Genomic DNA, 13,217 nt, shown 5'->3' on the forward strand with positions numbered 1-13,217 from the left:
ATTGTTTTAAAAATATAAATTATTTATCATCGGTTTAATAATTGAGTGTCTTACTAATGTAATTTGTCTTAAGTATAATTACAATAGATACTAATGCTCAATCTTAACAAGATATCCTATTTAATTATAAACTTAAATAATAAAATATATTATGTTCATATTAAATATAATAATTGACTAATAAAAATGTGTATTAATTTAATTATTTGATTATTTAGTATATGATTTTGAAATTAAATGTGTAATTTTTTATATGTAATTATCCTATTATTTTCCTTTCTTTGATATTTAATCTTGATTGAATTTTCAGACCTATTTTTCATCAGATTGGTGACTATTCATTTCTCTTATTTGTCTTATTTGAATTTACTTATTAAGAATATAATGTAGTTATTTATAAATATATGTGGTCACATCTCTCGGATGCATTTAGTTCATGGATACAAGATTAACTTTAAGAATATGATCATGCAATGTACTCACACTATGGAAAATATTATTTTATTTGGTTGATTTCATAGAGTATAAGATTGTGATATTTAGCGAAGAAAATATATAATTATTTAAAAATACATTTACTAAATTATCCTTAATGTAAAATTTTATTTATTTTTACGTAAATTTAATATTTATTAGTTTTAATTACCATAATCGTTCACTTAGTCCAAAGATTCTTACTCCCTTGTGTATATGTACAAATAATCTCAATAGAACAAAACATAAACATTAGTTGAAATTAAAAGCAAAAAGCTGTAATAGCTCAGTTGGTTAAAGCGTGTGGCTGTTCGTAGGTTCAAGCCCTCCTTTCTAGCGTTTACCATAATTTGCAACTTCTCGTACACATTTTTATTTCAATCTGTTAAACTGTACTTTTAATTATATAAAAACATTCGTCATCGCAGAACATATGGCCTATTAGCTCAGTTGGTTAGAGCGTCGTGCTAATAACGCGAAGGTCGCAGGTTCGAAACCTGCATGGGCCATTTTTTAAAAATTCACACTTTTCCCAAACGTTGTCGTTTCCCTCACGGCTAACCAGTATGTTGGACATTGTTTGGACTACTGCTGGAGGATAGGGTAACCAACTAGAACTAAAATGATAATTTTTATAAGAAAAAGGAGATTGGTCATACGAGACAAATCCAATATCAACTAGTAAATCGATATTTTTTACCGCTATACCGCAGGTTTGGTCGATATTGACTAATAATATTGCAACATAGAACTTGGGTATATTCTAAATATAAAACTGAATGGTGGAAAGTAAAAAACATAATGACCCTGTATAAACGTTGCAGTGGAGAAAACTAGAAGCACAAGGCCTATTTGACAACTTCATTCAAGTGAACCTATGCGTGCAGTATACAGCCATTATTTCATACTTTCCATTACCAGTCAAAGCCCCTACTTAGTTCCCACCTTTTCTTTGCTACTTCCCAAGTCAAAGTGCTTCAGAGAATCGCAATTCCGCCGGGCCAGGACCCAGGATCCCCTTCTGCTCACTTATCTTCCCTAGTCCATGTGGCGGAGGTGGTGGAGCCAGAGCTGGAACTGATGGTGGTGGTGGAGGCGGCTGCTCCGCTTGTCCATTCTTCTCCTCTTCTACCCATCCAACCCCTTCCCACTGGCTCTGGAACAACGGAACCGAATACAGTAAATATACAACCAAGTATATCCATGAATCTTATACTATATGCACTAGGACTAGGACTAGGAGGGAGTGAGTGAGTGTTGAATCTGAATGTCTCGTAAATTCAGTGGTTCGTGACGGACACATAAATCTTATGAGATGAAGCTTAGTGCTATCGAACAAAAAGGCGTTGCCGATTTGTCATAGTCCATACTGCCTAATGGTCTTATTGACAACCATGTTTAGAAGAGTATAATCCACCCCTCCTTCAAGATATGCAGAAATTATGCAGTCCAACTAAGGTCAATGGCATCTCTTATATGAAGTTTGAATGAGAATACTGAACTAGAGGCCTCTGAGGGGAAAGATGCTTACGGATCTAATAGATTAATGTTGGAAATACTTGCCTCGTCGTGGTCGTAACTACCATCTGGCAATAGCGGGGTTGCAACTGGGGGGACAAGATCTGGGTCAGGTTTTTGAAATATAAATGTTGTGTAGAGACCTGCAAAAGGAAACCAGCAGCAAAAGGGTGAGATCCTGAACAAGAAATGCTGAACCAACAAGAAAGGTAAGAGAGCAATCACCTAAAACATCATAAGATCGAGGAAGAAGTCTCCCCCGTGGATCCAGAAGATTTGGGCCAGCATTCAGCATCATGCCTGAAAGCAGTGATCTGAGAAAGAATCAGAATTAATGGTTAAGAACAACAAAGCAGTTGTTGAACTCAATAGTGGAAAAACTGAATAAAGATTCCACCTACTTGTTATCATCGTAAAATTCGGTTAAGTTCTGAATCTCCACATATTCAAGACCAGCTTCTCGGGCCAACCTGAGTTGCACAACAGATTAGACGTCGATTGGTGGATTGCATAAATGTCCAAATACAAGGGATAACATATTTATACGATTAAACAAAAGATATTAAAAGTTGATGAATTGATAAACGCTAAACTTCCAATGGGAAAGGTTAGTCTGAAAAGGAAAATCAAAGTTAACCTTGCCAAGCAAGCTTCTATAACCATACTCTAAAAACAGCATACCAGGACGTAGTATGGTTAAGTTTAAACATTAATAACCTTTTTTGTCAAAAAAAAAGATTAGTTGTTGAAGGAAAATTCACCTTGTATGATCCATATGAGGGTGATGTAGAGTCTAGCCTGTGAGTATTTGGTGTTGTGAAATTTTAAAAAACAGTGCTGTCTTAGGAGGAAAAGATGCATTAGTTGGTTATTTAAAATTAAGTACAGTGGGGTATGACCATGAGTGAGAAAAGTAGAGAGAGAAAGAGAGCGGGTGCGTTTGGTCATTCATTCTCCGGTGAGGAATGGACTGTTTTTGTTGGAAATCTTAGTAAGAGAGTTACCAGAAGTGAGTTAAGAGAGATTTTCAACCATTATGGTAGAATAGTGAGGGTCTTTATCCCAAGTTTTATGGTTAAAACGAATTATAAGTCATCAACGTTTGCTTTTGTGCAATATGCGGTGGAGGAAGGTTGCAGAAGAGCAGTTATGAATGTAAATGGAACGTTGATTGATGGGAAGAGAGTCACTGTGGGGGTGGCTAAGTATAAGAGGGGCCGGAAGAGAGATGCAGAGGTTAAAAGATCTCAGCTGGAAGGAATTAAGCCATGTAGAGAAGCTAATGGCAGACAGCAGGTTGACTTGGAGTCACCGAGAAGTTTGAGAGATGGCAGAACGTATAAGGAGGTTGTGAATGTGGATAACAGTAGGAGTGTGGATCAACAAAGAAGGGTGAACAGGGAAGGTCAGAAGAAAGCAAAAGGAGTAAGAAATGTCTGGGATATGCACATCCCTTCAGAAGATTTTTGCTGGGTGAAAAATTCCTTAACAGGGATTTTTAAAGATACATTTCAGCCTGTTATGGTGGTGCGAGCTTTGGCAAAAGAGGGGTTCCAGGTCAAGATAGTAAAGTGGGGATATGTTAGGAACGCATGCATTATTATCTTCAATACAAATGAAGAGTTCCTGAAGGCGTGGTCGAGTCTTAGAGAGAAACTTTACTGCTGGTTTGATTGGGTAGATCCATTGTTGAGTGAAGATGGAGTCCCTTTGGCTTATTGCTTGGTCGAGTTGGTTGGGTTACCGCTTCTTAGTTGGAGTATTCCTTTTCTAGAGAAGCTTGGAGGAAAGTGGGGAAAGGTTGTTTGTATCCCGGAGGGAACAAGAAACAGAGATGACCTCTCTTCGGCTAGAATGCTGCTAAGGGTGGCAAGTCCGTTCGATGTACAAGAATCTGTTATTGTAGGATCTTATGGCAGATCGTTTAAAGTTAAAGTTAATGTGGGATCCAGCTCTAATGCTTTCTCTGAAGCTTATGGAGACGTGAGGCAGACTGTGTCATTTGGCAACTGCAATGACGAAGTGTCAAAGGAGGAAGATGGTAGAAACAAAGATAAGGTAGGAGACAACAGGGAGAACTCTGCGGAAGGTTTCTGGTCAAAAGTTGACACGTGGCTTCAGAAAAGTCAAGAAAGGAGGACGTTAGAAGAAGGTGGAGATCAGGATTTGGAAAATAAGTCAGACACTCTGCCCAATAGTAATGGGGTGTCAGACAAGTTTGAATTTGAATTAAATACCAGGGGGGAGTTTGCAGGCCTTGGGCTGAGAGAGGTTGCAGCCCAGAGTTCAGCCCATTCGGAGTCTAATTGGGAGGCTTATTCTCCTGTTACTAAAATTATTCCAGCTGGCCCTGCTGTGAAGTTGAATTGGGCTAGGCTAGCAAACAAGAATAAGGAGCAGAATCTGTCTGAATTTTTTGCAGAAGAAAGAAGTGTATCAATAGAAGAAGGAAAAAATGGGGATATGGAAGATGAAGATATTATGATAGGTTTGTCAATTAGGAGTGCTCCTGTTGGCAGAAGGGGAAGAGGACGCTATGCCCGAGTTTATAAAAGGTCAAGAGATAGAAGAATATGGTTGTGTCCAGCTATTGAAGATGATGTCTTCTGTCCCATGGCTTCTCCGAAGCTTAAGCAGAACAATTCTGTTCCTAGAAGTATACAGCAGTTTCCTACGAATAGTATTGGAAAGGGACAAGATAAGGACTTCAATGGTTCTGCCGATTTTCAGAATACATCTACGGTCCCTACCATTTGTAATGATGGTGTTGAAAGGGTGGAAGCTATTTCTGTGAATGCTTCAGGGAAAGGAAATGAAAAGAGAAGGAAGAGAAGGAAGAGGAGAGCCTTAATTTCTGAAGCTATTGACTTGGTTAATATTTCGACTGCTTCTTCTTCCTCTTTTGTGGAATTACTGAAGGAAGCAGTGGATACTTGGGAAGTGTGTGAGATGTTAGGTATTTCATTTAAGGAAGGGAAGGAGGCTTTTATTGATAAATTATTATGTCTTGGTCAAGAGACAGATGCAGTTAGGGGTGGATGAAGGCTGCTCAGTTTTAGCTGAGTGTAGGGGGAGTAATTCTTTTTTATGAATAATTTTAGTATTATTTCGTGGAACATTAGGGGTCTTGGGAGGAGGGAGAAGTGTGTAGCTGCAGCAAGGTTAGTCAAGAAGACGAAACCAGTTTTTCTTTTCATTCAAGAATCTAAGTTGGAAAGATGCCATGGGGCGATTTTTAGAAGGATTGGAGGTAACTTGTTAAAGGGGGTGTTGGTTTCTCCAGCACAGGGGTCATCGGGGGGATTGATTACATTGTGGAATGAGAACGTGGTTCAAGTCATTGATCAGTTTGTGCATAGTAGGTTTCTGGCGTTAGTAGGAAAATCTAAGCATGGTTCTATGGAGTTTGTAGCTATTAATGTTTATGGGCCTCCAGTCGAAGCTGAGAAGGAGGTTTTTTATGGGGAGTTGCTGAAGTATGTTAGAGCTCTAAATTTACCAGTGTGTCTAGGGGGAGACTTCAACGCGTATCTTGATTCAGAAGAAAAGATAGGCAAATCACAAATTGGCATACTATGGATATTTTCAGGTCATTCGTACAAAAAGCCAATCTCATTAACTTGCCTATGTCAGGAGGTTCTTTCACTTGGTGCAGTAATAGAGAATCTTCAACATGGGTGAAATTGGATAGGTTCCTTATCTGCGCAAGATTCCTTAAGATTTTCCCTAACATTGTGCAGTCGATTTTACCGAAATCTATTTCAGACCATAATCCAGTCTTGCTGGAGGATAAATCTACAAATTGGGGTCCAAAACCTTTTAGGTTCTTTAATTTTCTATTAGAAGAACAAGGTTTTGATGATTTAGTTGCAGACTCACTGGAAGTAGAAGAGAAGAAGAACAATAGTGGTGGAATTTTCAGAATACTGCAGGGTGCAAAAAATGAAATCAGAAACTGGTCTGGAAGTGGACATTTAGGGCTGTCAGAGTCAATTTCGTTGCTGGAAATTAAAATTAACAGTCTGGATTTAAAGTGTCAAGGTGGAAAGCAGTCTGCAGGGGATTGGGCACAATTGATTGAGTCTAAAAAGGAATTATGGAGACTGTTAAGGATTGAGGAGAGAATTTGGTTTCAAAAATCTAGAAACAGATGGATTAAAGATGGAGACAGGAATACAAGGTTTTTTCATCTTAGTGCATTGAAAAGGAATAGATTCAACACTATTCATTCGATCAATTTTAAAGGCAAAGTTATTTCGGATCCAGAAAAGATAAAAGACAGTGTGTTTAAGTTTTTCAAGAATGCATATAATGAAAAAACTACACTGGAAGTTGAGGGCTTGAATTTTGATTTTAAACAGTTGTCTCAAGTTCAAAGTGATTCTCTAGAAGAGGTGTTTACAGAGCAAGAAGTGTGGCAAGCAATTTCATCTTCGGATAGTGCAAAAGCACCAGGGCCGGATGGTTTCACAATGGGTTTTTACAAGAAGTATTGGAATTTGTTGAAGGTGAAGATTATGGAGTTTTTTTCAGATTTCTACAATGGAAAGCGGTGGGTTCATGGAGTGAATCATGCTTTTATTACCTTGATTCCAAAGAAAGGTAATCCTGAGAGTATTGAAGATTATAGACCTATTAGTCTAGTGGGCAGCTTGTATAAGATTCTCTCTAAGGTTCTTTCGAAAAGACTTTCTTCTTGTGTTAAAGATATTGTTAGCCCTACACAGTTTGCGTTTATTCCGGGGAGGCAATTGTTGGATTGCGCCTGTTTAGCAAATGAAGGCATAGATTATTGGAGGAAACAAGGGCTGCAGGGGGTTGTTTTCAAAGTGGATTTTAGCAGAGCTTATGACACCGTGGATTGGCAGATTCTGTTAAGGCTTATGAAGGAGATGGGCTTCGGAGAAAGGTGGTGTTCTTGGATAAATAAGTGTATTTCTACAGCTTCTATATCTATTCTACTGAATGGGTCTCCTACAAAAGAGTTTCATATTGCTAAAGGTTTGCGACAAGGATGTAGTCTTTCTCCTCTTTTGTTTAATGTGGTTGGTGAACTCCTTCATATGATGTTAAATAAAGCTGTGGAATTAGGATTATTTCAAGGGTTTTCTTTTGGAAATGTGCAAAACAGTTTCAATTTGACCCATCTTCAGTTTGCGGATGACCTAATTATTTTTTGTCGAGCCTCCATCACTCAAATTAAAAACGTTAGACGAGTGTTGATGATTTTTAGTTTTATGACGGGGCTTCATCTTAATTTAGTTAAGAGTAAATTGTATGGTATTAATGTGGAGGAGGACACACTGAGAATTTGGGCTAGGGACATTGGCTGCTCTATTGGTTCATTTCCGACAGTCTATTTAGGCCTTCCGCTAGGGGCTAAAAGAAACTGTGAGAAACTGTGGGAGCCAGTCCTAGCTAACTTTGATAAGAAATTGGCGGGATGGAAAGCTTCTTCTTTGTCTATGGCCGGTAGATTGGTGCTTATTAAGTCGGTTTTATCCTCTTTACCTATCTTTTATCTCGCTATTTTCAAGATTCCAGCTAAAATCTGTCAAAAATTAAACTCTTTGATGGCGAATTTTTTATGGGGTGGAGGAGAAGAAAGAAGAAAATGCATTGGGTGAGTTGGAATAAAATTTGTAAACCGAAGTGTGGAGGTGGTCTAGGAGTTGTTGATTTGAAGCTTATTAATAGAGCACTATTGGGAAAGTGGGTGTGGAAGTTTGCCAACGAAAAAGAATCTTTGTGGAAAAAGTTCTTATGTTCTAAACATAGTGTTAGTTGTCTTTCTATGGATGTCAATAAAGTCTCCTCCCATAAGGACTCTTGGATTTGGAGAGGTATTGTGAATAGCTACATGAAGGATGATTTCTTTGGAGGATGCATTAGATCTCATGCGAGGTTACAAGTTGGGAATGGCAATTCGATTTTCTTTTGGAAAGATACATGGTTGGGGGATTTTCCATTGAAAGTTCTTTTTCCTAGGATTTTTGCTCTGTCAACAAATCAAGGGGGTAAGGTTGCTGAATTTGGTAGTTTTGATTTGAATGGTTGGGAGTGGAATATTAAGACTAGGAGGAATCTATGCGATTGGGAAGTGGCTCAGCTGGTTGATCTATTGGACAAGCTCAATGTTATCAAATTAAATGAATCTTTGGAGGATTGCATGCTTTGGGTTGGTGCGGGCGAGGGTTTGTATTCCGTTAAAGCTTGCACGAAATCTTTCTACTCAGTGGATGAGGATAACTTTAGGTGGAACAAATGTGTTTGGCAAGGTCTGGTTCCTCCTAGAGTAGAGGTTTTCCTTTGGCAACTATCACTTAATAAAGTAGCGGTTAGAGGGGAATTGAAGAAAAGGGGGGTTCACTTAGGGGAGGACTCTCTATGCCCCTTTTGCAATCAAGCAGAGGAATCAGTTCAGCATCTGTTTATTTACTGCCAGTTTTCCTGGGTACTATGGAACAGAATCATAGCCTACTGGGGTATCAAGTTAGCCTTACCTACTGATCCTTCATCAATTATAATTTCATGGTCTGTTCTTAGGCCATTTTCTAATATGTGGAAGTTTATTCCGGGGGCTGTTTTATGGTCGATTTGGAAGATGAGAAACGAAATTGTTTTTGAAAGAGGCAAGCTGGACACATCCTCATTGTTTTTCACAGTCAGGTTAAGGCTTGCGAAATGGTTCCTAGCTAAGTATCCTTTATCCTCTATTCAAGTGGACTCTCTAATTGGTGATCCTTCATTGGCTGATAATATTTCAGCTTCTCTTGATTCGAACAGGCCTGTGGTTTACTGGAGTCCTCCTCCAGTCGATTTTTTTAAGTTTAACGTGGATGGAGCAGTTAGTAGGGTTGGGTTGTTAGCAGGAATTGGGGGCATTCTTAGAGATTGGAATCGGATTAAATTGATGTCGTTTTCAGAAAAAATAGGGCCTACTCCTATTATTTTAGCAGAGTTAAAAGCTATCAAAAGAGGAATAGACATCTTTGTGTCATCAGAATGGGTATTGAAGGGAAGGCTTATTATTGAATCTGATTGCAAGCTAGCTGTGGAGTGGTTGAAATATCAGGAGTCAGTTCCTCCTTTTCTTTTAAATTTTGTCAAGGATATTGCGGATGCGGTTTCTGAGTATGAGGTCATTGTGAGGTGGATTCCGAGAAGATGTAATTGCGAGGCAGATTTGCTTGCAAAGGAGGGGATTGGGTAGTGGGTCACTTTTTTAGTACTGAGTTCGGAGGTTTTTAATCAAGGCGTTATAAGAGTGTGCTTAAGTTTTATGTATCTTAAAGGAGTGGTTCTAGTTTTATGTAATTTTTACATTATCAATATATTAAGGTTCTCTATTCCTCCTTCCCCTAGTAGGTTCTGACCTCATGGTAAGGGCTACTTAGAAGGAGGTTTTTATGAGACCTACTTTTCCTATCAAAAAAAAGTATGGTTAAGTTTAAGGTACAATCAGTAGAGGACAACCAACCTGATTAAGCTTGGAAAATGAACCAAGCAATGGGTCTCAGCAGAGACATCACTCGAAAATTTCAGCTGGTATTTCTTTCCAAACAATGGAAACCTGGATTCAATAGAATGATGCAAAAATGTTTCAATAAATAACCCAAATATGATCATTTTTATTTTATGAAGAGCAAACCAAATATTATAATTTAAAAAAAAAACTTAGAAACATCTAAAATTCATACATACTTTTCTTCCTCAATTTCAAAGGTGATTGTGTAACTCTCAGACCGAATGCAATTGGGAACGATATTGGGCTTCATACTGCTACTCCTGTTGTGGTACGCTTCAACATTCTTCTGGTACTTTGCCCTGAACATCCATAATAACAAATATTTTATGCTTTTCTCCATATGGCAACTCCATGAAGGCAATATCTCATGGAAACTATGGAAATGAACACAAGGTCACTCGCACACCCAAAGATACAAGTGTAACTTCTAAAACTAAAAGTATAACAGAAATAAATAAATAAATAAATCACCCAAAAAGTTAGACTCATCATCAAGTAGGATATCAACCAACCTTGGTCATAATAAAAGACATAATGACCTATATGATGCAGCATTGCTGCTGGTTCCCTAACTTAAATGGCCAAAATTGAAACCAGAACTTCTCCATCAATACATCTAAAGTGTGAAGTTTAGTTCTGGGCGAATCTGAATGTTACAAAACTACTGGAAGCTAGAAATTTCAGAAGGCAATCTAAATCACATCAGCATATCGGAGGCCTATATATATTATTATTTACATTAACATTCTTGCTCTTATATTAAGCTGGTAAAAATGCATATAGATCTCAACAATGATCTTGTAGATCCATAATCTACATGTGGGGCATGCTCAAGTGCAAGGAGAGAGCAGAGCATGCTGAAAAAAATAAAGGACATGTGTGATACAACTCATCTTTCTCTATTCATTAAGTGTTTTAACATCAACCGATTGTTGAAAATTGGGACCCTCTCTCCTAGAAGTTGAATTTCTGGTCTGCACATGATTATGTTTGTTGATCGGGATATGTATGAAGAAATCAACTAGATAATAGCAATAACAATTTTCTAACTAGAAAGAAACTAAAGCAAACTAAAACGTTTGAGTAATCATCAAATACCAGAAACAGGTGAAGCAGTAACCAAAAGAAAAAGATAATTAAAAATCCAGAAACATAGGTATTTGCCAATCACTATTTCATACCATATGGTAGATGAGTCAGGAGTGATACCAAAAAAATAACCCCCTGGTTTCAACAAAAATGACACATTACTGAGAAGTCTCCTTGCTTTCTCTTCAGTTTCAAATCCCAACTGCAAGTAGAAGAATAGAAATGCGCTTCAGATTCATCACATTTGTTCTCATGACAAATCAAAACTCAATGTTTAAAACTTGAACTACATACAAAGTACCTGCAAATGCTGCAAGCAACAGACAAGATCAGCCTGAATGTCCTTCTCTTGCAACAGGGTTTCCAAATTGTCCTGTCAAAGGAATATGCAGTCAATGGAAGGAGGAGAAAAACATTGAACAGATTCAACCTTTCTAAAGTTTAAGACTAAACTGCAACTTTCACCAGAATATTAGACAATTGAATAAGACTAAGCGGTTTAGTCTAGTCCTGTCAAAGGCTATTAACCTGTGGTCGTGGGATCGAGTCCCACAGTGGGCAATTCATAATTCTGACTGCCGGAGGTCTTCTACGGAAGCTGCTCTCAACTTGGCATTGGGGGCAGCCTACTACCTTACCTCCCCTCACCCCATTACATATGGGAATAGGGTCAACTGAATAAGACTAGGCGGTTTCATTCAAAGATCAAAAGCAGAGATCAAAGTGGTTTTCAGCCTTTACAACAAAGTAACGAATGGGTCAAGTCCTCTACAGTAAACCACCACCAAAAACAACATTTCCATCTTTATCAACAAAATGGATAGAATTGTGCAATAAAGATGAGGAATAATGCCTCCTAAGGAAAATTTGTACTAAGATTGCTGAAACACACTCAAGGTAAAGAAAATAATAAGTTTAACATTGACCATAACATTTTTATTGATACCTGAATGAGCATCAAATAAATTTCATCTAGTTTCTAAGGGGGGGATTGCTCCACATCTACATATTCATACACACATGGAAAAACATGAACATATTCACCAAATGGGGTGTAGTAAAAGAAGCTCACAGCGCAAGGATCAGCCTCAAAGAATTCAGAAGTGAAGTTTTTCCGCTGACTCTCCCATGCTTCCCTCACTTCATTTATCCCAGATGACACAACATCTGCAATTAACATCCATTTTTAACATTTACTGTCAATCACCACAAATACATAAATTCACACAAATCGCAACCAACCTATCGTGACCTTAACTCATGGTTCCATTCTCCAGGGCAAGATTACTGAAGACTTGCTACGGACAAGAAATTCAATCATCACAAGAATCATTGCATATCAAAATAAGCAATTCAAACCCATTTCAACAATTACCATCATCTATCAATACACACATAAACTTAACCATAAGTCGAGAACTATGAACCTATATATTCAATAGTTAGCATTTCCAATTCACATTAGGAAAAGCAAAAACAAAATAGCAAAACTACCAACCAAACCAAAAGAACCCTAACTTGATATTGCATGATTGGGTACTTGTGTTTCCTTCACAGTGAAATTTACTTAAGATAAAGGAAGAAAGGGTGTTCGTGAAAATTCCATACCTATTCCAACATAATGGCCGATTTGAGGTCCATCCCATTTCTCAGCGTCAGCTCCACCGCCGCAATACAAGTCGCAGACGGTGGCATATGGGTGGACAAAGATCTTGATGAGGGCGGTTTTAGCGAACTCGTAGAGTCTATGGTGAACCGCCTCGGCTCCGGGAACCGGATAACCACTCATTTCTTTATCTGTTTTTCCGTTTTTCTTCTTGCCGCCCACTTCAGTCAAATGGGTGGTCTTGGAGCAGGTAAAAAATGGTGACCGTAAAAGCATAGGTTGGTTAAACAATGCTTATGATGTCAAAATTTATTATATTAACATCACCTCATTAATTATTTTGAGCTTTTATTTTTTTTTTTGATAAAAATATTAAAATTATAATTTCTTTTATTTAAATACGTAAATATTTTTTATCAATTTAAATATTTAATATTATAAATATTATTATTTTAAATGTCTAAACTATAACAGATATTAAAAAAATTTATTAAATAACACATCTCACGTTCATATAATTTTAAATATTTTATTTAAAAATATTATTATATTTAAAAAAACTTTAATCTCCTTAAAATTATAAATAAAACAAAAACCCTAACCTCATCATCTCTCTTGCTGACCACAATCACTGTCCTTGCCATTTTCTTTGTAGGCCATCGTCGTGTTCGTCATTAGAGTCATCAAGACACATTTATATCGCAATTTTGGGATTGTTGTTTGCTAGGTTTAAATCGTCAACTAAGATTTGTTGGTTGACTATGTCGTCTTGCGGTTACATCAAAAACAAAGACGACGACGGTTCACACGGGTATAAGATTGGAATTAGAGTGCGTTTGATTGGAGGAATGTGAAATTTTTATGAGAATAGAATCCACATTCTCCCGTTTGGTTGGTCAGGAATGTCATTTCCGGTAATTTTACATTACCAATAGTGATTTTTTTGGGGTATATTACCGGGAATGTCATTACCTCCATTTACTTAGGTATTGTTGGATTACC

The 13,217-nt window shown here is 37.6% G+C and overlaps 1 protein-coding gene and 1 non-coding gene across 3 annotated transcripts; one reads left to right on the forward strand and one right to left on the reverse strand.

Moving 5' to 3' along the window:
* The first annotated feature begins 909 nt into the window (after positions 1-909).
* Positions 910-983, forward strand: TRNAI-AAU. Its single transcript has one exon. It is a non-coding gene; the product is annotated as a tRNA-Ile (tRNA).
* A 256-nt stretch (positions 984-1,239) lies between these two features.
* LOC120156091 (mRNA cap guanine-N7 methyltransferase 2-like) lies at positions 1,240-12,477 on the reverse strand. Of its 2 annotated transcripts, none has more exons than XM_039167506.1 (10): positions 12,218-12,477; positions 11,682-11,794; positions 10,911-10,982; positions 10,702-10,811; positions 9,697-9,819; positions 9,473-9,565; positions 2,394-2,462; positions 2,218-2,306; positions 2,038-2,135; positions 1,240-1,630 (listed from the first exon to the last, which is right to left on the reverse strand). In XM_039167506.1, the coding sequence occupies exons 1-10, from the start codon at positions 12,396-12,398 to the stop codon at positions 1,442-1,444; spliced, it is 1,137 nt and encodes a 378-aa protein (XP_039023437.1). In that variant the 5' UTR covers positions 12,399-12,477; the 3' UTR covers positions 1,240-1,441. The 2 variants fall into 2 exon arrangements, with proteins under 2 accessions (XP_039023437.1, XP_039023438.1); XM_039167507.1 differs by having other exon boundaries at positions 1,247-1,630; positions 11,682-11,776; positions 12,218-12,473.
* Between the last annotated feature and the right edge of the window lie 740 nt (positions 12,478-13,217).

This window comes from Hibiscus syriacus, unplaced genomic scaffold, assembly GCF_006381635.1.
Source record: "Hibiscus syriacus cultivar Baekdansim isolate YM2019G1 unplaced genomic scaffold, ASM638163v2 tig00111213_pilon, whole genome shotgun sequence".
NCBI lineage: Eukaryota > Viridiplantae > Streptophyta > Magnoliopsida > Malvales > Malvaceae > Hibiscus > Hibiscus syriacus.